The sequence below is a fragment of the Primulina tabacum genome, chromosome 5, assembly GCF_025594145.1.
Source record: "Primulina tabacum isolate GXHZ01 chromosome 5, ASM2559414v2, whole genome shotgun sequence".
Taxonomy (NCBI): Eukaryota; Viridiplantae; Streptophyta; class Magnoliopsida; order Lamiales; family Gesneriaceae; genus Primulina; species Primulina tabacum.
In genome coordinates this window covers 31,804,647-31,830,317 of record NC_134554.1, presented here as the reverse complement: position 1 = coordinate 31,830,317, position 25,671 = coordinate 31,804,647, and the positions used below count along the sequence as shown (strand labels likewise).

Sequence of the window (25,671 nt, the reverse complement as noted above, 5' to 3'; positions counted from 1 at the left end):
CATGTTTTTCGCATTACGATTTATGAGATTGAAATGAGAGGAATATTTTAATACGTGATGATTTTTAAGATTTTTATACGTTTATGTTTACGTATGATTTAAAAAAAAAATATTTCCGCACTTTTAAAACGGGTAGACGTTTCAGTTTAAAAATCCGAAATTTTGAAAACGGTAGACGTTACACCCCACTCACCTGCGATCGTTACTCATAGGACTTCTCCAGCCCAGGCACTGGAGATTTTACCTTCCCAAGATTAGAACCCAAGACCTCCTGGACATATAGGTCTTGACAGCAATCCTGGTACCAGTTGAGCTACTCTAAATGTGACACCCTAACCCGTTTTAAAAATAATAAACTCTATAATGCGGAAGCTTTTAAAAATAGACTTGGAGGAAGGTAAGTGCTTTAAAAATTGTGACAGAGTTTGCTCGTAAAAAGGAACTCATATCCAGTCTCAAGCAATAAAACCAATATGCCATAAAAATTTCCCACAACTAATACATAAAGATATACAAAATCAAAAGCATTCCAATTGATTACCAAAATAATTGAGACAAATTTAAACTCCCAAGATAACAAGTGGGCTACAACAAAATATATTAGCCAACTCCAACCATTACAAAACAAAATACTTTTTAACCATCCATTGACAAAATAATCATTTCATCCTTCCTCCAAGCTTGGCACATTTCTTTCTTCCGTCTCGACACCACGCCGTATCAGTCTCGGTTACTGCATCTGCATCTCATGAACATAACTGAAATGAGTTACAAAAACTCAGCAAGTAGACCTTTAAATAACAAGTACATATACCATAGTGTAAAGAAGGAATCCATACCATTTCTTAACCGTAATATGCCATCAGTCAATAAAATGTGTATATAACAATTATAAGATGGCATCTATAGAACAATTCATTTCTTTTCATTCGTATGGCATTGATAGGTCATCAGTCAATGGTACACATGTACGTCTCAGTCAAAATCAGTCACGGTACATGTCGATATGTTGATTAACTTCAGTCAAGTAGGTTTAGAATTACCATAGGTAACACCACAATACCACATAACCATCAAGCCATAAAAACATTCATTAAAACATTTTATCAAACACGTGGTGTGCGTGCTAAAGAATTAGCTCCTTTACTTTGCCCTTGGCATCAATTCCATTTCTTTTCAATATATCACTACATACAATATTCATAATCAATGATTTAAAGGAGCTAAAATCAATAAAAACTTCATTTATCATATACATAGCTCATGAGATGCATTCAAAGGAAAAGTCTATTTACAACCCAATATACAAGTAGTTGCTTAGTTCTTGACGGATTCCTACAACACAATATCAATAATAATACCATTAATCATTATATTAACAACCTTACCTCAACATTTAAACCAAACAACCCAATATCTTTCCTTCAATCACTAACCCAAGGAAAATAAGCTTTCTTACCTTGTTCCTAGACTCTTGAGGAGAAGAACTTCTAATCTCCAAGCAAAAATTAAAGAAATTGGATTGAAGGAGAAATGAGAAACCCTAGCTTTCAAGCCGATGGAGAGAAAAGAAGGAGAAGGAAAATGAGTAAAAAGATGATCCCATTCGATTTTATGCCTTCCCAAACCTCAAAACCGCCCTAGAGCCGAATTACTGCCAAAACAAAAAAATCCAGAAGCAGTGGCGCTCGGGCGGTATTTTCTTACCGCTCGGGCGCCGCTCTGCGCACAGCTACTGTAAAGATCGCTTCCGAAACGCCTCTTACCGTCCTAATTAGAAAAATTGGTAAACATGAAAGTTATAGCCCTATGTCTTGGTTTTCATCTCCAATTGGCCTCATGTCATTTGAAGGTTTGAGAAAATAGTTATGCTCATTCTCCCAACATGTGTCATTGTAGGAAAGACGATACGCACGACACACTTCGGGGCGCTTTTGGCTTGTCTTCCACAATGATTTGAACAAAACTCTAAACATGAAAGTTATAGCCTTATGTCTTATCTTTCTAATGAAAGAGACCTCACATTGATTGGATCAATAAACAAAACATTATGCTAAAAACCACAACTTCTGCCACAATTTCATACCGTTACAGCACTTCCATTACCTATTTAACTCAAAATCAACCTTCTATTCTACCCATCCATTATCTATTCCATTCTATAACATTCATTACCATTCATATCATAATGTAAAGCCATAAACCATCAAAATAAAAATACCGTAATTCTTAATAAAAGACATGAACGATCGACTATTACAATTCTCCTCCCCTTACAAAAATTTCGTCCCTGAAATTTACCTAGTGACATAAACAAGTCAGTATAACTTTGCTTCATCTCTTCCTCAGATTCCCATGTTGCTTCTTCGATGATATGATTACTCCATAACACCTTCACGATCCCAATTTCTTTTTTTCTAAGCACTTTAACCTTTCGATCCAGTATTTGTACCGGTCGCTCATGATAGCTCAAATTTGGCGTTAAGTCTAGTGGTTCGTGACGAAGTACATTAGTTGGATTCGATGCATATTTACAAAGCATTGAGACATGAAATACATTATGCACTCTATCCAAATCCGGAGGCAAAGCCATTTGATAAGCTCGCTCGCCAATTCTGTCGAGAATCTCGAAAGGTCCAATAAAACGAGGACTCAACTTCCCCTTCTTTCCAAATCTCATAACTCCCTTGAGAGGAGCTATCTTAACAAACACGTGATCACCTATCTCGAATGCCAAAGGCCTTCTTCGAACATCTGCATAGGTTTTCTGTCGAGACTGGGCAGTTTTCATTCTTTCTCGAATCAATGCTACAACATCAACCATTTGTTGAACCAACTCTGGTCCTAACATCTTTCTTTCACCTACTTCATCCCAAAACAAAGGTGAATGACACCTTCTCCCATACAGAGCTTCATAAGGTGCCATGCCAATCGAGGACTGATAGCTATTATTATATGTGAATTCCACAAGAGGAAGCTTCAAATCCAAACTTCCAGGAAAATCAATAATGCAGGCTCTTAACATGTCCTCAAGAATCTGAATAACTCGTTCTGATTGTCCATCACTCTGAGGACGATAAGCTGTGCTGAAGGCCAACTTTGTACCCAGAGCTCTATGTAAACTCTTCCAGAATTCAGACGTAAATCTTGGATCACGATCAGAAACAATTGACACTGGTATCCCATGAAGTTAAACAATCTTTTGAACATAAGCCTCAGCATCATATTGATTCATCGAATAAGTTGTCTTGACAGGAAGAAAATGTGATGACTTGGTTAAACGATCAACAATAACCCAAATGGAATTATAACCTTTCTGCGTCTTCGGAAGTCCGACAACAAAGTCCATTGTGATGTGTTCCCATTTCCACCGAGGTATCGGCAATGACTGCAACAATCCTGCAGGTCTTTGATGCTCAATCTTAACCTGCTGACATGTTAGACATTCAGAAATATACAACGCAATATCCTCCTTCATACCTGGCCACCAGAAAAGTCGACGAAGATCTTGATACATCTTGGTATTACCTGGATGTATCGAATATGGTGAGGTATGAGCCTCAATCAAAACATCTCGTCGAATATCATCGTCAATAGGAACATAGATTCGACCTCTGAAGGTCATCAACCCATCACTGTTTAAACCAAACTCAGAATTTCCTTTCAGCTCAGCATTAGATCTCATTTCCAGTAATTGCTTATCATTCTGTTGTCATCTTTAATCCAGTCATTCAAAGTGTAATGCTCGAGATTTTATTACCGTAATCTGAATCTAATCTGAAATGAGTTAGTGATTAATTGATGTGATTATAGACGGAACGGATTAGACCGAGAAAGACGAGAAAATACGCAAAATTATGTGCGAGGGTGTGCCATTCGCGCAGATGCGCGAGCCATGCGCGGATTTGGCAGAAGACCCCGCGCATATGCGCGGTGTGAGGGCGCGCATATGCCCGAGGTGTCCAGTAGCCAAGGGGCTGGAACAGAACACTGCGCGCACATGCGCGACGTGAGCCGCGCACATGCGCGAGGTAGGCAGAGAGTTGGGCGCACATGCGCGGGGTGAAGTCGCGCATATGCGCGAGCTATGGTAAAGGTTACGCGCGGAGACTGAAGGTCTCGCGCATATGCTCCAAGGAGTGTCGCGCATATGCGCGAGGCGTGCTGCATGTACACCGAGCCACTTGCCTTACATGCACGAGATGTATATATATATATACATGCAAATCTTCATTCAGCAGCCGAGAGTTTACGGAAAAAAGGCTTCAAGTTGCTTCGGCGTGGGAAATTGAGATTTACGAGAAATCCGTCCGTCAGATTTTGAATCCGACTTCAGTACTAAGTTTCTATCGATGCAGGCTACAACTGGATGTAAGTTTTGTTACGTTTAGACATGATTTGGAATTATGATATTGTCAGAATTGAATATACATCATATATGGTGTTTCTGATATAGTAGACATTATATATTTGAAGTCCGATTGAAGAACAGACTGTTTATGTAATTGTTATGATTTTCAGAGTTGATTTGATGAAGATTCAATATCAGAGTTGTATTGTTATTCAGATTATAAGTTGTACTAATATTGATTATGAGTGCTGTTATTATAACTGGATGTTGAGACTGACAGGGTTAGCGAGAATGTATTGTTATACCGTCGAAACATCAGTGGGTTGATATTGATCAGATTCAGTAGTGATTTCGATTATATCGTGATATCGTCGATATGGATTAGATTGTATCTTGATTCGATATTGATCAGATTATGTTTGATTTGAGTATTGATCAGAATAGATTTTGAATTGAGTTGCATATTGAGATTGTGCATATTCGATATTGTATTTCAGATTGATATGGACATATTTGACTTCGAGATTTCAACTTCGTCAGATCGCGAAGACAAAGGTCTAAATTTATGTTGATGTGGGATTGCACAACTCGAGTCCGATTGACTTAAGTTTTCCAAAATCACATACTTTACTTTATTGCATCGATATTTGCAATTGTATGAGATTGATATCTTTGATTTATTGATTTATGTATTGAGTCATTAAGCGGATACGCCTAATTGTGAATGAGTAATCTTGTGACAGTAATGCCGGATAGTGATGGAATCGTCACTGGCACATTGCACATTGTCACAGGATAGGATACTGGTGAAAATGCCAAAGTCTGTGACGGTTAGGTCAAGACACCGGACGTTTGGCTATATCGGAGTGGATAGAATTGGAGTTTCTTCTATTACTGGTGTTCGATATGGAAAGAGCCAAAGTTCATGAATAAGAACATACTACCACCCCGATCGGGAGTATAGGTGGGTGTATGTTCTTATTCTGATCGGGATCCCTAGATTAGGACTGAGTCGAGTCTCAGTCTGAGAATCACGGAGAGTGATTCATTACTTGATATGGAATTATATTCCTGATGATAGTATATGTTTAGAATATAATTTATTCTTGATATTGATTCATGTTTAGAATTATAATACATGTGATGAATATTTGATTCATGTTCTGATTTTGATACATGTTATGAATGTTTAATTCATGCTTTTATATTGTTTATATGAAATGCATGTATACATGGTTTATACTGGGAATATAATTCTCACCGGAGTTATCCGACTGTTGTCTTGTTTGTATGTGTGCATGACAACAGGTGGGACAGGATCAGGGTCAAGACAAGAAGAGAGAGAGATCATGATTAGAGTGGAGACTACGGACTCGGATTAAAGATAGGGTTGAACACTTGATAATTAGTTGTTAAACCTTAGTTTTTATTGAATGTAAATTGTACATGACTTGTACTTTATTTATACAAATCTGTATATTAGTTAGATTCCATTACGTTCCGCAATTAAAGAATTTTTTTTTATGACCCAAATTACTTGAATTAATAAATTGATCCTAATGATGATTAAGAATTGAATTAGCGTCCGGGTCCCCACAACAGGTGGTATCAGAGCAGTAGGTTCCAGAACTGTAGGTTACCTTAGACTAAGGTAGAGGCTAGTGAGCGGGGTAGAATGAATTTTCTTTCCTTGCGTGTGATTGCTTGCATGTGATTTATTATAATGTTGAATTACATTGTGTGTGCTAGCATGATATTATGTGTTATTGTTTTTAAATACATGTTACCTGAATATCTGAGTTGATTTGGTAATATGTCTGATTTGAAAATGAATCAGAACCAATTCTTGATCAGAGGTAAGCTGATCAGAAAGGGACTGAGATTGATTTATCTCCTGTGATTGCTAACTCTGGTGATTATCAGATATACCTACTCGAAGAATTCCAGAAAGAGGTAGTACTTCGATTGATCAGATAGATGTGTCAGAAACTCCGATGGAAATACAGTTGAAATAGTTTCAGTCATTTCAACCGCCGATTCGGAGAGGTACTGAGACATCTGATGATTGGGAGAATTGGTTAGATGATATAGAGATATTGTTTGATTCACTTGAGTATCCAGACGAACGGAGAATTAAACTAGTGCCCAACCAGTTACACGACGTCGCAAGGAGTTGGTGGATTACAATCAAAAGAGTATTAAAACAGCGTGGTACGGTAATTACGTGGGAAATCTTTAGAGCGGAATTCTATCGAAGATTTTTCTCAGTTTCGTACCGAGAGGACAAGAAAGCAGAGTTTAAAAATTTGAAACAGGGCCAACTGAATATTGAAGAATATGTTGCTAAATTCTTTACTTTATTACATTTTACTCCTATTATAGCTGGGAATGATGAAGCTGTAGCGGATCAGTTCATCAACGGATTGAATGCTGAGATCTTCTTTGGTATAGGTAGAGCGACCCCAGCATTTTGGTGACGCTTTGAATAAAGCAAAGAGAGCTGAGGTAAGTTTTAGTCGACAACGAGGGAGGTTGGATGTGATCCGACCCCAGACACAGCAGTCCCCTCTCAGATTTGATAGTGGCAGTACAAGTGGGAAGCCAGATTTGTTGAAAGCTCGAAAGAGACAGTTTAAGAAATTAGGGAGCGGACCGAGCGGTTCATCTAGCTCCAGTGGTTCTAGCCCGAGTTATACTGGAGTTTATTGCAGGACTTGCGGAGGAAGACATCCCACTGAGCAATGCCAAGGAGTATTTGGTAGTTGCCGTATCTGCCGATAGTTAGGACATTTTGCGAGAGTATGTCCACAGAGAGGTTCCCGAAGATTCCAGGGAGCAGAGGCGTCTGGTGGTAGTGACCGAGGAACAGATCCAGGATGCACTTGATGATGTAGTGACAGATATCTGTTCTTTTATGATTTTGTCCCATATGTATTGGGAGATTCTCGTACATCTTATACATGATTCTGTATGAATTGCATTGACATATGCTTTATTCTATTGGGTCTGTATATACTGTAGTATTGATTTTTTTATCTTTTGGGAGAAAGATTGATACCAGTGAATTCTGTAAATATCGTATACTGCAGTGAAGCGAGAATGAGATTGAGTTAGATTATGTTGTACTTGTATTGTCTGATTCTGGAAGCATTATTGATATGAATATATTGAACAAGTACAGAGCTATTGTAGATTCTTACCAAGAGATGGTAAGATTCGGACTTGAAATGGCCGAAGAATGAATAATGTACGGTAAGGATTTTCGATTTTGAATTCCTTTAATTTCTTTATTAATTAGGATTCGATGAGTATCGAAAGGAATGGAGTTATTCCTTATGCATTCAGTTGATTACTGAAAATGAATATACCATAAGCTGATTTGTCAGTAGCAGGAGAAATGCTAAAGTCTTTCTAGATGAAATTCCGGATTTGCCTTATATCAGGGAGAGTGATTTCCGCCTTGATTTGATACCAGGTACTGGTTTTATTTTAGAAGTCCGTACAGAATGATACTGATTGATTTGAAAGAATTGAAATATCAGTTAAAGGATTTACTGACCGAAAGTTACATCTGATTGTGTGTTTCTCTGTAAAATACTTCAGTTCTGATTATGGGTTGATGAATCCAGTATTCAGAGGTATTCTGATGATTTTATGCCGTTTATCTATGATATTTTGTGCGTGGCATATGACTGACTAAATCGAATATCTTGTATTGAAGGATCTGAGAAATGAAATTGTTGTATATAGAAATTGTTCAGATATGAATCTTGATTGAAACAGATTGTATTCCGAGTATGTGATATTCGAATATGGTATACCGATTGATATTAGCACAGCTGAGGTAGTGATCAGTGGCTGAGAATGATACCGATGTCAGAAACTTCTTTATTTTCTTGCCTGAGTTTAACAGATTATTGTATATGTGACTGTTGTTGTGAAATTGCTTGAGAATTGTTATTGTTCTAAAACAGTATTAAAGACAGATTATATTGTTTGTGGGACATTACATCCGAAAATGATATAGCAGTTGATTTAAACAACGTCGAGGATGTGATACAGATTATTGGGAACCGTTGAGAGTATATACAGTTCAAGCCGAATCAGAGCTAAACTCGCGAATTAAAGCAGTCCAGAAGTTTAATAAGAATGTTCAGAACGCGGTTTCGATAATCAGAACAGGGTTTCGATCAGAATATCAGGTAGGTAATTGTGATGACCTGATATTAATTACTCAATTATTTGGCAAGAATTGATATTAATTATTTTAAAGTGCGAAATTAAAATAATTAAGCTAAATAAATTTAATCGTGTGTTAAAAATGTGTATTAGAAAATATCGGAAGTATAAACGATATTAAAATACATGTCGGAATTAAATAGCACACGGGAGTTGAAATAATTGGACCGGGTCACAGTCTAGCATTTTGAGCAAACATTTAATAATTGCAAATGCATGTTAATATATTTGTGGGGTGTATATTTTTATGGGTTATTTTATAGGAAACCCATTTCCCCTGCACCATTCCCATAAGTCTTCTCCTCAACCCTACCTCACGCCTCACCCTCTTCTCCAGCTACCTTCTTCGTGTCTTGTGGTTCAACCACCATAGCTGACAGTAATTTATCCAGCAACCATCAGCTGAAGCTCGTGCACCTTGTTCCTTGTTTGAATCGAAGAAGACACGTGCTCTTCCATTGTGCAGCGAGCTGCGTGTTGCTGCTGCAACATTTTTCCAGCCCCTTGCTTGCCTTCTTATTTGTTCCTTGGAGGATTGTAGAGGTTAATTCTTGCTTCATTTCAGTTTATAGGAAGCTTTGGAAGGTAATCCCTAAGCCTAGAGTTGCAAATTTGTTCATGGGTTGAATTCATTCTTAGCTACTGTGATATTTCGAGATTTTGGTGTCTAGTTTTTTGGATATTTGGGTATGTTTCACGAAGAATATCGACTTGTGGTTCAAATAAAACTTGTAGAACGTTGTGTTAGCTTTCTACAGCCACTGGAAAATTGAATTACAATAAGAAACGGATTTGATATGATTTTTCTACCATAATGTGTCAAAAACCGAACTCTGTACTGATGCGTGCAGAAGACATTCTGTAATTCAAGTTTGTGACCTGTTTTCACTCGGATTCTGTAATGCCCTAGATGGTCATATTTAAAATGCAAAGATGAAATGTTGCTTGAAGGGAGACCGTCCCCGCGCCTAGAGAAGCACCGCACCCGCGGTGCATGGACAGAAAGATGGCCATTTTACCGTAGGGTCACCGCACCCGCGGTCCAGAGAGAGTGCACCCGCGGTCGTCGAATTTCAGAAAATGAAAGGCATGCCGTGGGCACAGCGCACCCGCGGTGAAGAGTGACCGCACCCGCGGTGCTGCATGCGAGAAATCCACCTTTGTTCCTTGTTGTGACACATGGCATATATATATATAGATATTGGACTGATTTAGTCTTTCTCATTTCACAATTCAGAACCGAGAGCATCGTCAAAAATTCCTCAAGTTCTCCCAAAGTTATAATTGTGATGGTGTGAGATTTATACATTAAAACTTGAATCTAAATATAGATTTGGATTCCTCTCTTTGAAGGCTACAAGGGAATGTACATATAACATCCTTTCAGCATGTTTTGAAGTTGAGTTGTATGAGGAAATCAGATATGAGTTACATTATATGTTCTTATGATTATGGTGAGTATGGAAATACAATCGGATCGATTTTCGGATACCGTTTGAGATGGTGTCGATTTTCCAGAATGTATATTGAGTTAAGATAGTGAAGAGTTTAGTATAATACATTATATTTTAATGAGGAGTATGAGTTGATTGTGATTGATTATGATGTTATTGAGTGATCGGTATCGCAGGATTATGCCGTTGTACCGTCGATTTGTATTGAGATTGATTTTCAATTCATATATGTGTTGAATTGAGTAGAAGTTTGATAGAATACACATTGATTATGCCATTTCAGATTTGTATTGGTAAATTTGGGAACAAGACTTCGACTACGACGACGATTATACTACGACGAAAGGTATAATGCATGTCTTGTTTAGGGAAGACACAACTCAAATAAGATTCAATTTGAGTTTCCCAACAAAATCACATACTAGATTAGTTTCTTGTCTTTTGATATGATTATGATTTGTTTATAGATTATATTCAAATCTTTTGATATGATTATGCATTTTATAGATTTATATTCATGCATTTGAGATAGGAGAGTCATTGGCAGATTTGCCAAACTTCTAGACATTCGGTGTATCGACGCATAGGAGCAGATATCCTCCGATTGTAGACATTCGATACAGACATGACCGAAGTCTAGGAATAAGACGTACAGTTACCGCGATTGGGAGGGTAGGTGACAGACAATGACATCTTATTCACACCGGGATCCCTAGAGTTAGAGTTGAGTCGAGTCAAGACATGATTTGATTTGAATTGTATGCTTATATAGATTGGTTTCATAGACTATGGAACCTATTGTTATTGTTTCCATTCATGATTATGATTATGTATCAGCATGCATACATGTTTTATACTGGGATTTGTTCTCACCGGAGTTTCTGGCTGTTGTTATGTCTGTATGTGTGCATAACAACAGGTGGGGCAGGATCAGGGTCGCGACAGAGATGAGAGATGGACATAGTGTGGTGATGACAGGCGTAGCAGAGGAACTAGTAGTTGTACTTTTGACATGTACTGTACTTAAATACTGGTTTGTAGAATATGAATAAAACGAGGCATGTATATTATGTTTGTTGTAATGAAATGAATATAGAATTATATTGTGCTTGAGTTGTAAACATTTGATTTAATATTAAAAGCAAAATTTTGACCCGTATTTTTGAACAAGGATCCGATTAATCCCGAGAAGAATTGAGTTAGAGCCCGGGTCCCCACATATTCTGGACTTGTGATCTAAATGAAAGTTGTAGAGCTATGTCTTGTCTTCGAAACCATAATTGACCCGTTAAATTCCATTAAGAATTGAGGGAGTTATGCTCATTTTACCGAAACTGCTCAGTCTGGGAATTCAGTCCGCGAGTTGGTGAGTAACAGCATGTTCTTGCTTAATTCTGGAATTATCTACTAAGATTTTGGGAATGATTTCTTCTAAGAAAACTTAAATATTTGAGTTTTCTTTCATTTAAAATTGGCGGATTTTAAATTGGGTCAATAATGAATTAGATATGAATTTTATGCTACAAGGTGTCGAACCAGAATCTGTACAGATTTATTGTTTTCAAAGTTTCTTGTTTTTGGTGTTTATCAGCATCTAGATGACCGATTTTTGTGTCGGTATCTTCTGATGAAATGTGGGATTTTGAGTTAGGATTTCAGCCATGTATGATAAGTGTAATTCGGTTAGGTTTTGATTGAGTTCTGACCTTAAAATCGATCATAGGTACAAGCTGGAATTTGTAAATTGTAATTGGATAAGAGTTGAGTATTTAATTGATGAAAATAAATTAATTGCCACAGGTTTTGATAACCAGGAAGCGCCGAGGTCTTCGTAATTATTGTGGTAATTTAATTTGAAGGTTAAGGTACGGATTGATCGATTTCTTACAGCGTCTATGTCGACGTGTAATTTAATTGATGTGAGTTAATTGATTTTATGTGAATTATGTGATTATGTGCTCTTTGTGGAATTTGGATGCAAATTTAAGATTATTTCTCGTTTTCTTAAAATATAACATGATTTTCAAATATATTGGAATAATCTATGGATTGATATACATTGTTGAGCACACATTCATATTGAGCCCTTCAGTTATTGATACCCGTTGATATTCGATTGAGATCTGTATATGATATTATATTGTGTCTTGTGGATTTTGGGCACCTTGACTCGGTCCGGCTTAGGTAGTTGCTGGCATCAAGTGTGAAGCCATATCCCCAGACACTGTCCGCTGAGTCGTGGACATGTCCACTGAGTCGTGGACCAGCTCGAGCATATATTATGATTGTTGATATCGATCCTTTGACTCCTGATATCCAGACATCTTGCACCCGTACATGCATTGCATTGATTTCATTACATGTCATTTATATATGCTGTAATTTATTTGATCTTCGTACTGGGGTTTGACCCCTGTCCTTTGGGACTGCTGTGGTTTGTTCTGTGTTTCCATAGCAGGTCATGCAGGTGGTTTGTCTTCGGCTGCTCAGGATGAAGCACCGAGGGGCGCTAGAGCTCTTTGAGTTTTGAGCTCAAGCCTTTATTGTTTTTCTCTGTGAGTTCAGTCATCGAGTCCCTAGATATTATATTTATGTATTATGGAGTCTATGTATTACCGGGGTATGCCCCGAGTAGTTGTATATTGTGTTTGTGGAGGATCGTTGTTGTGATTGTGCCAGGTTGGCATTGTTTCGTATTGGATGTTTGTTGAGAGTTTTGATTTAGTCGTTTTGGTTATTTTATATTTTTTCGGTATGTCCTATTTACAGGTTGGTCATGCCGAAATTTCTATTGGGCCAAAAAGCAAAATTTTAACTCGTTTTCGCAGTTTATACTAATTAATCCTGATTGTGTGTTAATAAAATATTAATTAGGAACAAGGCCCTCACAGTTTGGTATCAGAGCATAGACTGGGATACGCTCATATAGAGTTAGTGCACTCGAGTCTAGGGACAAATAAATTGTGCGCATGTGATTGATTATTTGGAATTCCTTGCTTTTGCCTGGTTTGAATTGCATGTTAGTATTTTAGAGATGAACATGTTTTGGCATTAGTAGGTAATGGATTCTTGAGAATTTTGGCATTTCCTTTTCGGTGCTTTGAATTATTTTGAAGTTAATGAATATTTTGGGAATTAACTTTGGTTTTGTAGAATGGCACCGAGAGGTAGGAAAGGTAAAGAAGTGGTTCAAGAGTCTGGTGCTCAGAATATGGATGTTATTGATGTGAATGCTCGAGGTAGACGTGGTCGACCTACTGGTGAAGCAGTACAGAATGTTAATGTGGAAGTTGAACAGATCACCCGTAGAGTGAATGATATGGAATTGGTGGTATCGAGATTTCAGAATCTGAATCCTCCTATCTTTGATGGCTCCAGAGGTAATGAAAAAGCTGAAAGTTGGTTAAGGGCCATGAATAATTTGTTTGATTTGGTGGAATATGATTCCAACCGAAGAGTAAAATTAGTAGTTCTTCAGCTGAGGGACAATGCTGAACGTTGGTGGGAGGCTACTGCCAGGGCTTTGCGTGATGCTGGCACAGTTATTACTTGGGATGTTTTCAGTACTCAATTCAGACAAGAGTATTCTCCGCCTTCTTATTATGCTGCCAAATCATCTGCATTTCATAAATTGGTTCAGGGTAATTTACCAGTTGCGGAATATGCTCGACAATTATCATCTTTATTGATTTACGTGCCGCATATCGCCGGTAATGATGGGGCAAAAATGGAGAAATTTCTGGAAGGATTGGGTTCTCATTTATATTCCTTGGTTCTGGCTAGTAATCCGGTTAGCTATGCCGATGCAGTCAACAAGGCAATAAGATTAGAAGCAGGATTTCAAAGAGATAATCAGCAGCAGACTTTACAGATACCCAGTGGAGGTATGCAATTACCAATGGGTACATCATCTTATGTACCTCAGCAGCCTTTCCAGCAGCAGCAGTTCTTCCAACACCAAAAACCTCAACGGTTTAAGCCCAGAGGAAAGAACTTCAAGAAGAAAGGTCAATCGAGTTCATCTAGCTCAAGTGGATCTAAAAGTGTATCGGGGACGCTTTTTCAGGGAATCAGTATTCAGTGGTGTATTGTGAGCGTTGTGGAGGTAGACATCATACATCTCAGTGTGGTGGTGTACATGGGACATGTCGTAATTGCGGTCAGAAAGGACACTTTGCTAGATCTTGTCCAAACCGTACTCAAGGGCAGATGAGACCACAATAGTTTCCTCAGAACCGAGGTGGTTTTTTCGGGTGGTTCGTCTCAGAGACCCTTTACTCCTGCGCAGTCTTTTCAGCAGTCCAATTATCCACAGGTTCGGGGTAATGCACCTCAATCATTCCCAGGTCCACAACAGGCTAGAGTGTATGCTTTGACAGAGGATCAAGCCAGAGAGGCTCCAGGTGGTGTAATCGCAGGTACTTGTTTAATTAATGGTTACACTGCACGAGTTTTATTTGATACAGGAGCATCTCACTCTTTCCTCGCATCCAATTTTGTTGATGAATATGACTTTGTGACTACATCATTGCATGAGTTTGCATCTGTGTCCACTCCAGCCGGTAAAGTGATTTTATCAGGGCAGGTTGTGTTGACCTGTGTATTTCATTTCGGTGACAGTATTATGATTTCTAATTTGATTGTGTTAACCGATGTATGACTTTGATTGTATCAATGGTATGGATACCTTGACAAATTATCGAGCTACTGTAGACTGTTTTCATGGTGTAGTACGTTTTCGACCTCATTTTGGTGACAAATGGAATTTTTATGGTCGAGGATCGTAAGCTAAAATACCTTTAGTTTCAGCGATGGAAATGTTTAAGCTATTATCCTTAGGAAATGAGGGATATATGATTTATGCTGCGGATGCTTTAAAGGAAGAGCCGAGATTGTCTGATATACCGGTGGTGAAAGAATTTTCTGATGTCTTTCTGGAGGAGATACCATGTTTTCCACCGCAGAGAGAGCTTGATTTTAACATTGAATTGATGCCAGGAACTGCTCCAATTTCAAAAGCTCCGTATAGAATGGCACCTGCAGAACTTAAAGAGTTGAAAGAGCAATTGCAGGATTTACTGGAAAAAGGATACATACGACCTAGTATGTCACCTTGGGGAGCCCCTGTTTTGTTTGTTAAAAAGAAAGATGGTTCCATGAGAATGTGCATTGATTATAGGCAATTGAATCGGGTCACCGTCAAGAATAAATACCCTTTGCCTAGAATCGATGATTTGTTTGATCAATTACAGGGAACTTCAGTATATTCGAAAATTGATCTTCGATCAGGATACCATCAACTTCGAGTTAGAGAAGAAGATGTTCCTAAGACAGCTTTTAGAACCAGATACGGGCATTATGAATTTTTGGTTATGCCATTTGGGTTGACTAATGCACCAGCAGTATTTATGGATTTAATGAACCGAGTGTTCAGGAATTTTCTGGACAAGTTTGTTATTGTTTTTATTGATGATATACTGGTGTATTCGAAGTCAAGAAAGGAACATAGAGAGCATTTGAGATTAGTTCTTCAAACACTTCGTGATGCTCAGTTGTATGCTAAATTGTCAAAGTGTGAATTTTGGTTGGATCAAATCATATTTTTGGGTCATGTGATATCAGCCAAAGGAATATCCGTCGATCCAAGTAAAATTGAAGCGGTCTTGAATTGGACTAGACCAACCAATGTACCAGAGGTTCGAAGTTTTATGGGATTGGCCGGGTATTACAGACGATTTCATTGAAGGGTTTTCTCAGATTTCCCGACCTATCACGCAACTGACCAAGAAGGATGCAAGATTTATTTGGTCAGAAGAGTGTGAGCAGAGTTTTCTGAAACTGAAAGAGAAATTGACGACAACACCAGTGTTGGCGTTGCCGTCTGGATCAGGTGGATTTGTGGTTTGTACAGATGCATCAGCTAAAGGATTGGGATGTGTATTGATGCAACATGGAAAGGTTATTGCCTATGCTTCGAGGCAACTAAAGATACATGAATCCCGATATCCAGTTCATGATCTTGAACTTGCAGCCATTGTTTTTGCCTTGAAAATTTGGCGACACTATCTATATGGTGAACAGTTTATTATTTACTCAGATCATAAGAGTTTTGAAATATCTGTTTACTCAGTCAGAGCTGAATATGAGGCAGAGACGTTGGTTAGATCTATTGAAGGATTTTGACTGTGAAATACAGTATCAACCAGGGAAGATGAATCAGGTTGCAGATGCATTAAGCCGGAAGTATCAGGATGGCATGTTAGCATCCATTCATATTTGGCAGAATCATGATGAATTGTGTACTTCTGGATGGAATTTTCAGCCACAAGATAATTATTTTATTTTTTCTGCATTGCAGTTTGAGCAACAGATTATTGCTGAAATTAAAAAGGCTCAAAAGACAGATCCAAAAGTTCAGAAATCAAAAGAGTTGGTTTTGTCTGGTAATCCAGATAAGTATAATGTCTCATCAGATGGTTGTTTGCGAATGAATAACAGATTAGTGGTACCAAATGTTGCAGAATTGAGAGAAGCATTGCTTCAAGAGGCGCATTGTAGTCGTCATAGTGTTCATCCTGGTAATCGTAGGATGTACCAGATATTGAGACCTTATTTCTGGTGGGATGCGATGAAGAAAGACATTTCTGAATTTGTAGCAAGATGTTTGACATGCCAACAGGTGAAAGCTGAGAGAATGAAACCTGGAGGTATGTTACAGAGTTTAGAAATACCGCAATGGAACTGGGAACATATTGCAATGGACTTTTTAACTCACTTACCCAGGTCTATCAGAGGTTGTGATGCTATCTGGGTTATAGTTGATAGATTGTCCAAGTCAGCACATTTCATTCCATATGATCGTACCTATCCTTACAAGAAAATGGCAAGGTTATATTTGGATAATGTGGTTCGGTTGCATGGAGTTCCAGTGTCTATTGTGTCTGATAGAGATCCAAGATTTGCATCTAAGTTTTGGAGCAGTCTTCAGAATGCTTTGGGAACTAAGTTGGCTATGAGCACAGCTTATGATCTCCAAACTGATGGTCAGACAGAAAGAACCATTCAGACTTTGGAATATATGCTTCGGTCGGTAGTTATGGATTTCGGAGGTAATTGGCAAGAAGAATCTCTATCATTGGTAGAATTCTCATACAACAACAGTTTCCAAACGACTATTGGAATGGCACCATTTGAAGCTTTGTATGGTAGAAGGTGTCGATCGCCGATATGTTGGAATGAGATTGGAGAAAAACCATTGGCACAACCTGAATTTGTTGAAGAGATGAATGAAAAGATTGATTTGATCAGAAAAAGAATGAAAGCATCTCAGGATCGTCAAGCTAGCTATGCAAATAAAAGGTGTAGACCTTTGGAATTTCAAGTCGGTGATCAAGTTTTTCTAAAGGTGTCACCATTTCGCGGCACAACGAGATTTGGGAAAAAGGGAAAGTTAGCTCCACGTTATATTGGACCATATACTATCGTTGAGAGGATCGGTTTGTTGGCTTATAGATTGAACTTGCCGCAGAGTTTGTCTGCTATACATGATGTGTTTCATGTATCTATGCTGCGGAAGTATGAGCCAGATCCATCTCATGTTCTGAGACACGAGAATGTGGAGTTAGATAGTTCTCTTAGCTATGTTGAGTATCCTTTGCAAATTTTTGATCGCAAAGAAAAGCAGCTTCGTAATAAGACGATTCCTCTAGTTATGGTGCAGTGGAGTAAACATGGGACAGAAGAGGCAACATGGGAGCTCGAGGCTAGAATGCGTCAAGAATGGCCTCATTTGTTTGAGAATGTGACAAATTACTCCATGTACTCTGAGTTTCCTATGTACTAGCAGTAATGTAAATTTGAATTCCTTTTATCTTATTTGTATTGAATGTTCTGATTTCGAGGGCGAAATCTTTGTTAGCAGTAATGTAAATTTGAATTCCTTTTATCTTATTTGTATTGAATGTTCTGATTTCGAGGGCGAAATCTTTGTTAGAGAGGGAGAATGTGATGACCTGATATTAATTACTCAATTATTTGGCAAGAATTGATTTTTATTATTTTAAAGTGCGAAATTAAAATAATTAAGCTAAATAAATTTAATCGTGTGTTAAAAATGTGTATTAGAAAATATCGGAAGTATAAACGATATTAAAATACATGTCGGAATTAAATAGCACACGGGAGTTGAAATAAATTGGACCGGATCACAGTCTAGCATTTTGAGCAAACATTTAATAATTGCAAATGCGTATTTATATATTTGTGGGGTGTATATTTTTATGGGTTATTTTATAAGGAAACCCATTTCCCCTTCACCATTCCCGTAAGTCTTCTCCTCAACCCTACCTCACGCCTCACCCTCTTCACTAGCTACCTTCTTCTTGTCTTGTGGTTCAACCACCATAGCTGACAGTAATTTATCCAGCAACCATCAGCTGAAGCTCGTGCACCTTGTTCCTTGTTTGAATCGAAGAAGAGACGAGCTCTTCCATTGTGCAGCGAGCTGCGTGTTGCTACTGCAACATTTTTCCAGCCCCTTGCTTGCCTTCTTATTTGTTCTTTGGAGGATTGTAGAGGCTAATTCTTGCTTCATTTCAGTTTATAGGAAGATTTGGAAGGTAATCCCTAAGCCTAGAGTTGCAAATTTTTTCATGGGTTTCATTCTTAGCTACTGTGATATTTCGAGATTTTGGTGTCTAGTTTTTTTGGATATTTGGGTATGTTAGACGAAGAATATCGACTTGTGGTTCAAATAAAACTTGTAGAACGTTGTGTTAGCTTCCTAAAGCAACTGGCAAATCGTAATTACAATAAGAAACTGATTTGATATGATTTTTCTACCATAATGTGTCAAAAACCGAACTCTGTACTGATGCGTGCAGAAGACATTTTGTAATTCGAGTTTGAGACCTGTTTTCACTCGGATTCCGGACTTGTGATCTAAATGAAAGTTGTAGAGCTATGTCTTGTCTTCGAAAAGATAATTGACCCGTTAAATTCCATTAAGAATTGAGGGAGTTATGCTCATTTTACCGAAACTGCTCAGTCTGGGAATTCAGTCTGCGAGTTGGTGAGTAACAACATGTTCTTGCTTAATTCTGGAATTATCTACTAAGATTTTGGGAATGATTTCTTCTAAGAAAACTTAAATATTTGAGTTTTCTTTCATTTGCAATTGGCGGATTTTGAATTGGGTCAATAATGAATTAAATATGAATTTTATGCTACAAGGTGTCGAACTAGAATCTGTACAGATTTATTGTTTTCAAAGTTTCTTGTTTTTGGTTTTTATCAGCATCTAGATGACCGATTTTTGTGTCGGTATCTTCTGATGAATTGTGGGATTTTGAGTTAGGATTTCAGCCATATATGATAAGTGTAATTCGGTTAGGTTTTGATTGAGTTATGACCTTAAAATCGATCATAGGTACAAGCTGGAATTTGTAAATTGTAATTGGATAAGAGTTGAGTATTTAATTGATGAAAATAAATTAATTGCCACAGGTTTTGATAACCAGGAAGCGCCGAGGTCTTCGTAATTATTGTGGTAATTTAATTTGAAGGTTAAGGTACGGATTGATCGATTTCTTACAGCGTCTATGTCGACGTGTAATTTAATTGATGTGAGTTAATTGATTTTATGTGAATTATGTGATTATGTGCTCTTTGTGGAATTTGGATGCAAATTTAAGATTATTCCTCGTTTTCTTAAAATAAAACATGATTTTCAAATATATTGGAATAATATATGGATTGAGATACATTGTTGAGCACACATTCATATTGAGCCCTTCAGTTATTGATACCCGTTGATATTCGATTGAGATCTGTATATGATATTATATTGTGTCTTGTGGATTTTGGGCACCTTGACTCGGTCCGGCTTAGGTAGTTGCTGGCATAAAGTGTGAAGCCATATCCCCAGACACTGTCCGCTGAGTCGTGGACCAGCTCGAGCATATATTATGATTGTTGATATCGATCCTTTGACTCCTGATATCCAGACATCTTGCACCCGTACATGCATTGCATTGATTTCATTACATGTCATTTATATATGCTGTAATTTATTTGATCTTCGTACTGGGGTTTGACCCCTATCCTTTGGGACTGCTGTGGTTTGTTCTGTGTTTTCATAGCAGGTCATGCAGGTGGTTTGTCTTCGGCTGCTCAGGATGAAGCACCGAGGGGCGCTAGAGCTCTTTGAGTTTTGAGCTCAAGCCTTTATTGTTTTTCTCTGTGAGTTCAGTCATCGAGTCCCTAGATATTATATTTATGTATTATGGAGTCTATGTATTACCAGGGTATGCCCCGAGTAGTTGTATATTGTGTTTGTGGAGGATCGTTGTTGTGATTGTGCCTGGTTGGCATTGTTTCGTATTGGATGTTTGTTGAGAGTTTTGATTTAGTCGTTTTGGTTATTTTATATTTTTTCGGTATGTCCTATTTACGGGGAGGTCATGCCGAAATTTCTATTGGGCCAAAAAGCAAAATCTTAACTCGTTTTCGCTGTTTACACTAATTAATCCTGATTGTGTGTTAATAAAATATTAATCAGGAACAAGGCCCTCACAGTTTGGTATCAGAGCATAGACTGGGATACGCTCATATAGAGTTAGTGCACTCGAGTCTAGGCACAAATAAATTGTGCGCATGTGATTGATTATTTGGAATTACTTGCTTTTGCCTGGTTTGAATTGCATGTTAGTATTTTAGAGATGAACATGTTTTGGCATTAGTAGGTAATGGATTCTTGAGCATTTTGGCATTTCCTTTTCGGTGCTTTGAATTATTTTGAAGTTAATGAATATTTTGGGAATTAACTTTGGTTTTGTAGAATGGCACCGAGAGGTAGGAAAGGTAAAGAAGTGGTTCAAGAGTCTGGTGCTTAGAATATGGATGGTATTGATGTGAATGCTCGAGGTAGACGTGGTCGACATACTGGTGAAGCAGTACAGAATGTTAATGTGGAAGTTGAACAGATCACCCGTAGAGTGAATGATATGGAATTGGTGGTATCGAGATTTCAGAATCTGAATCCTCCTATCTTTGATGGCTCCGGAGGTAATGAAAAAGCTGAAAGTTGGTTAAGGGCCATGAATAATTTGTTTGATTTGGTGGAATATGATTCCAACCGAAGAGTAAAATTAGTAGTTCTTCAGCTGAGGGACAATGCTGAACGTTGGTGGGAGGCTACTGCCAGGGCTTTGCGTGCTGCTGGCACAGTTATTACTTGGGATGTTTTCAGTACTCAGTTCAGACAAGAGTATTCTCCGCCTTCTTATTATGCTGCCAAATCATCTGCATTTCATAAATTGGTTCAGGGTAATTTACCAGTTGCGGAATATGCTCGACAATTATCATCTTTATTGATTTACGTGCCGCATATCGCCGGTAATGATGGGGCAAAAATGGAGAAATTTCTGGAAGGATTGGGTTCTCATTTATATTCCTTGGTTCTGGCTAGTAATCCGGTTAGCTATGCCGATGCAGTCAACAAGGCAATAAGATTAGAAGCAGGATTTCAAAGAGATAATCAACAGCAGACTTTACAGATACCCAGTGGAGGTATGCAATTACCAATGGGTACATCATCTTATGTACCTCAGCAGCCTTTCCAGCAGCAGCAGTTCTTCCAACACCAAAAACCTCAAAGGTTAAAGCCCAGAGGAAAGAACTTCAAGAAGAAAGGTCAGTCGAGTTCATCTAGCTCAAGTGGATCTAAAAGTGTATCAGGGACGCCTTTTTCAGGGAATCAATATTCATTGGTGTATTGTGAGCGTTGTGGAGGTAGACATCATACATCTCAGTGTGGTGGTGTACATGGTACATATCATAATTGCGGTCAGAAAGGACACTTTGCTAGATCTTGTCCAAACCGTACTCAAGGGCAGATGAGACCACAACAGTTTCCTCAGAACAGAGGTGGTTTTTCGGGTGGTTTGTCTCAGAGACCCTTTACTCCTGCGCAGTCTTTTCAGCAGTCCAATTATCCACAGGTTCGGGGTAATGCACCTCAATCATTCCCAGGTCCACAACAGGCTAGAGTGTATGCTTTGACAGAGGATCAAGCCAGAGAGGCTCCAGGTGGTGTAATTGCAGGTACTTTTTTAATTAATGGTTACACTGCACGAGTTTTATTTGATACAGGAGCATCTCACTCTTTCCTCGCATCCAATTTTGTTGATGAATATGACTTTGTGACTACATCATTGCATGAGTTTGCATCTGTGTCCACTCCAGCCGGTAAAGTGATTTTATCAGGGCAGATTGTGTTGAACTGTGTATTTCATTTCGGTGACGGTATTATGATTTCTAATTTGATTGTGTTAACCGATGTATGACTTTGATTGTATCAATGGTATGGATACCTTGACAAATTATCGAGCTACTGTAGACTGTTTTCATGGTGTAGTACGTTTTCGACCTCATTTTGGTGACAAATGGAATTTTTATGGTCGAGGATCGTAAGCTAAAATACCTTTAGTTTCAGCGATGGAAATGTTTAAGCTATTATCCTTAGGAAATGAGGGATATATGATTTATGCTGCGGATGCTTTGAAGGAAGAGCCGAGATTGTCTGATATACCAGTGGTGAAAGAATTTTCTGATGTCTTTCTGGAGGAGATACCATGTTTTCCACCGCAGAGAGAGCTTGATTTTAACATTGAATTGATGCCAGGAACTGCTCCAATTTCAAAAGCTCCGTATAGAATGGCACCTGCAGAACTTAAAGAGTTGAAAGAGCAATTGCAGGATTTACTGGAAAAAGGATACATACGACCTAGTATGTCACCTTGGGGAGCCCCTGTTTTGTTTGTTAAAAAGAAAGATGGTTCCATGAGAATGTGCATTGATTATAGGCAATTGAATCAGGTCACCGTCAAGAATAAATACCCTTTGCCTAGAATCGATGATTTGTTTGATCAATTACAGGGAACTTCAGTATATTCGAAAATTGATCTTCGATCAGGATACCATCAAATTCGAGTTAGAGAAGAAGATGTTCCTAAGACAGATTTTAGAACCAGATACGGGCATTATGAATTTTTGGTTATGCCATTTGGGTTGACTAATGCACCAGCAGTATTTATGGATTTAATGAACCGAGTGTTCAGGAATTTTCTGGACAAGTTTGTTATTGTTTTTATTGATGATATACTGGTGTATTCGAAGTCAAGAAAGGAACATAGAGAGCATTTGAGATTAGTTCTTCAAACACTTCGTGATGCTCAGTTGTATGTTAAATTGTCAAAGTGTGAATTCTGGTCGGATCAAATCATATTTTTGGGTCATGTGATATCAGCCAAAGGAATATCCGTCGATCCAAGTAAAATTGAAGCGGTCTTGAATTGGACTAGACCAACCAATGTACCAGAGGTTCGAAGTTTTTTGGGATTGGCCGGGTATTACAGACGATTCATTGAAGGGTTTTCTCATATTTCCCGACCTATCACGCAACTGACCAAGAAGGATGCAAGATTTATTTGGTCAGAAGAGTGTGAGCAGAGTTTTCTGAAACTGAAAGACAAATTGACGACAGCACCAGTGTTGGCGTTGCCGTTTGGATCAGGTGGATTTGTGGTTTGTACAGATGCATCAGCTAAAGGATTGGGATGTGTATTGATGCAACATGGAAAGGTTATTGCCTATGCTTCGAGGCAACTAAAGATACATGAATCCCGATATCCAGTTCATGATCTTGAACTTGCAGCCATTGTTTTTGCCTTGAAAATTTGGCGACACTATCTATATGGTGAACAGTTTATTATTTACTCAGATCATAAGAGTTTGAAATATCTGTTTACTCAGTCAGATCTGAATATGAGGCAGAGACGTTGGTTAGATCTATTGAAGGATTTTGAATGTGAAATACAGTATCAACCAGGGAAGATGAATCAGGTTGCAGATGCATTAAGCCGGAAGTATCAGGATGGCATGTTAGCATCCATTCATATTTGGCAGAATCATGATGAATTGTGTACTTCTGGATGGAATTTTCAGCCACAAGATAATTATTTTATTTTTTCTGCATTGCAGTTTGAGCCACAGATTATTGCTGAAATTAAAAAGGCTCAAAAGACAGATCCAAAAGTTCAGAAATCAAAAGAGTTGGTTTTGTCTGGTAATCCAGATAAGTATAATGTCTCATCAGATGGTTGTTTGCGAATGAATAACAGATTAGTGGTACAAAATGTTGCGGAATTGAGAGAAGCATTGCTTCAAGAGGCGCATTGTAGTCGCCATAGTGTTCATCCTGGTAATCGTAGGATGTACCAGATATTGAGACCTTATTTTTGGTGGGATGCGATGAAGAAAGACATTTCTGAATTTGTAGCAAGATGTTTGACATGCCAACAGGTGAAAGCTGAGAGAATGAAACCTGGAGGTATGTTACAGAGTTTAGAAATACCGCAATGGAATTGGGAACATATTGCAATGGACTTTGTAACTCACTTACCCAGGTCTATCAGAGGTTGTGATGCTATCTGGGTTATAGTTGATAGATTGTCCAAGTCAGCACATTTCATTCCATATGATCTTACCTATCCTTACAAGAAAATGGCAAGGTTATATTTGGATAATGTGGTTCGGTTGCATGGAGTTCCAGTGTCTATTGTGTCTGATAGAGATCCAAGATTTGCATCTAAGTTTTGGAGCAGTCTTCAGAATGCTTTGGGAACTAAGTTGGCTATGAGCACAGCTTATGATCTCCAAACTGATGGTCAGACAGAAAGAACCATTCAGACTTTGGAATATATGCTTCGGTCGGTAGTTATGGATTTCGGAGGTAATTGGCAAGAAGAATCTCTATCATTGGTAGAATTCTCATACAACAACAGTTTCCAAACGACTATTGGAATGGCACCATTTGAAGCTTTGTATGGTAGAAGGTGTCGATCGCCGATATGTTGGAATGAGATTGGAGAAAAACCATTGGCACAACCTGAATGTGGGGAACCGGGCTCTAACTCAATTCTTTTCGGGATTAATTGGATCTTTATTCAAAATGTGGGTCAAATTTTCGTTTTTTAACATTAATTCAAATGTAAATACTAAGCATAATATCTTTCTTTATTTCATTACAACACATATAATATACATGTCATGTTTTTACTACAAACACATCACTAGTGTTTAATACAAACCATAAACTAGAGTAGTACAAATCTAGTACAACATCATCACTAGTGATCTTCTGCGCCCGTAGTCACCACACTATCTTTATCTCATCTCTGACGTGACCCAGATCCTGCCCCACCTGTTGTTATGCACACATACAAACATAACAACAGCCGGAAACTCCGGTGAGAACAAATCCCAGTATAAAACATGTATACATGCTGATACGAAATCATAAATCATGCAAGAAAGCAATAACAATGGTTCCATAGTCTATGAAACCGATCTATCTAAACATGCAATTCAAATCAAATCATGTCTTGACTCGAATCGACTCTATTCTAGGGATCCCGGTGTGAATAAGACGTCACTGTCTGTCACCTACCCTCCCAATCGGGGTAACTGTATGTCTTATTCCTAGACTTCGGTCATGTCTGTATCGAATGTCTACAATCGGAGTGAATCTAATCCGAAGCGTCGATACCACCGAACATCTAGTTTGGC

General features: G+C 38.2%; 2 protein-coding genes and 1 long non-coding RNA gene across 7 annotated transcripts in view; all 3 read left to right on the top strand.

The window, feature by feature from the left end:
* The first annotated feature begins 11,277 nt into the window (after positions 1-11,277).
* On the top strand, positions 11,278-12,740 carry LOC142547422 (uncharacterized). Its single transcript, XR_012820670.1, has 2 exons — positions 11,278-11,909; positions 12,503-12,740. It is a non-coding gene; the product is annotated as an uncharacterized LOC142547422 (long non-coding RNA).
* A 458-nt stretch (positions 12,741-13,198) lies between these two features.
* LOC142544334 (uncharacterized) lies at positions 13,199-16,227 on the top strand. The gene is made up of 6 exons (XM_075651393.1): positions 13,199-14,239; positions 14,360-14,462; positions 14,511-14,606; positions 14,884-15,179; positions 15,297-15,446; positions 15,802-16,227. Exons 1-6 carry the CDS (start codon positions 13,199-13,201, stop codon positions 16,225-16,227), a joined length of 2,112 nt encoding a protein of 703 aa, XP_075507508.1.
* Positions 14,322-25,671, top strand: part of LOC142547421 (uncharacterized) — a 26,926-nt gene continuing 15,576 nt past the window's right edge. Inside the window, exons 1-2 of one of the 5 annotated variants that reach the window (XM_075655716.1) lie at positions 14,322-14,462; positions 20,184-22,403. In XM_075655716.1, coding sequence (XP_075511831.1) covers positions 20,940-22,388 — 1,449 coding nt within the window. In that variant the 5' untranslated portion in view covers positions 14,322-14,462; positions 20,184-20,939 and the 3' untranslated portion in view covers positions 22,389-22,403. Of the gene's footprint in view, positions 14,463-19,369; positions 19,614-20,183; positions 22,404-25,671 lie in introns of those variants that run through there. The other 4 variants (XM_075655717.1, XM_075655718.1, XM_075655714.1 and 1 more) reach the window with 4 other exon arrangements.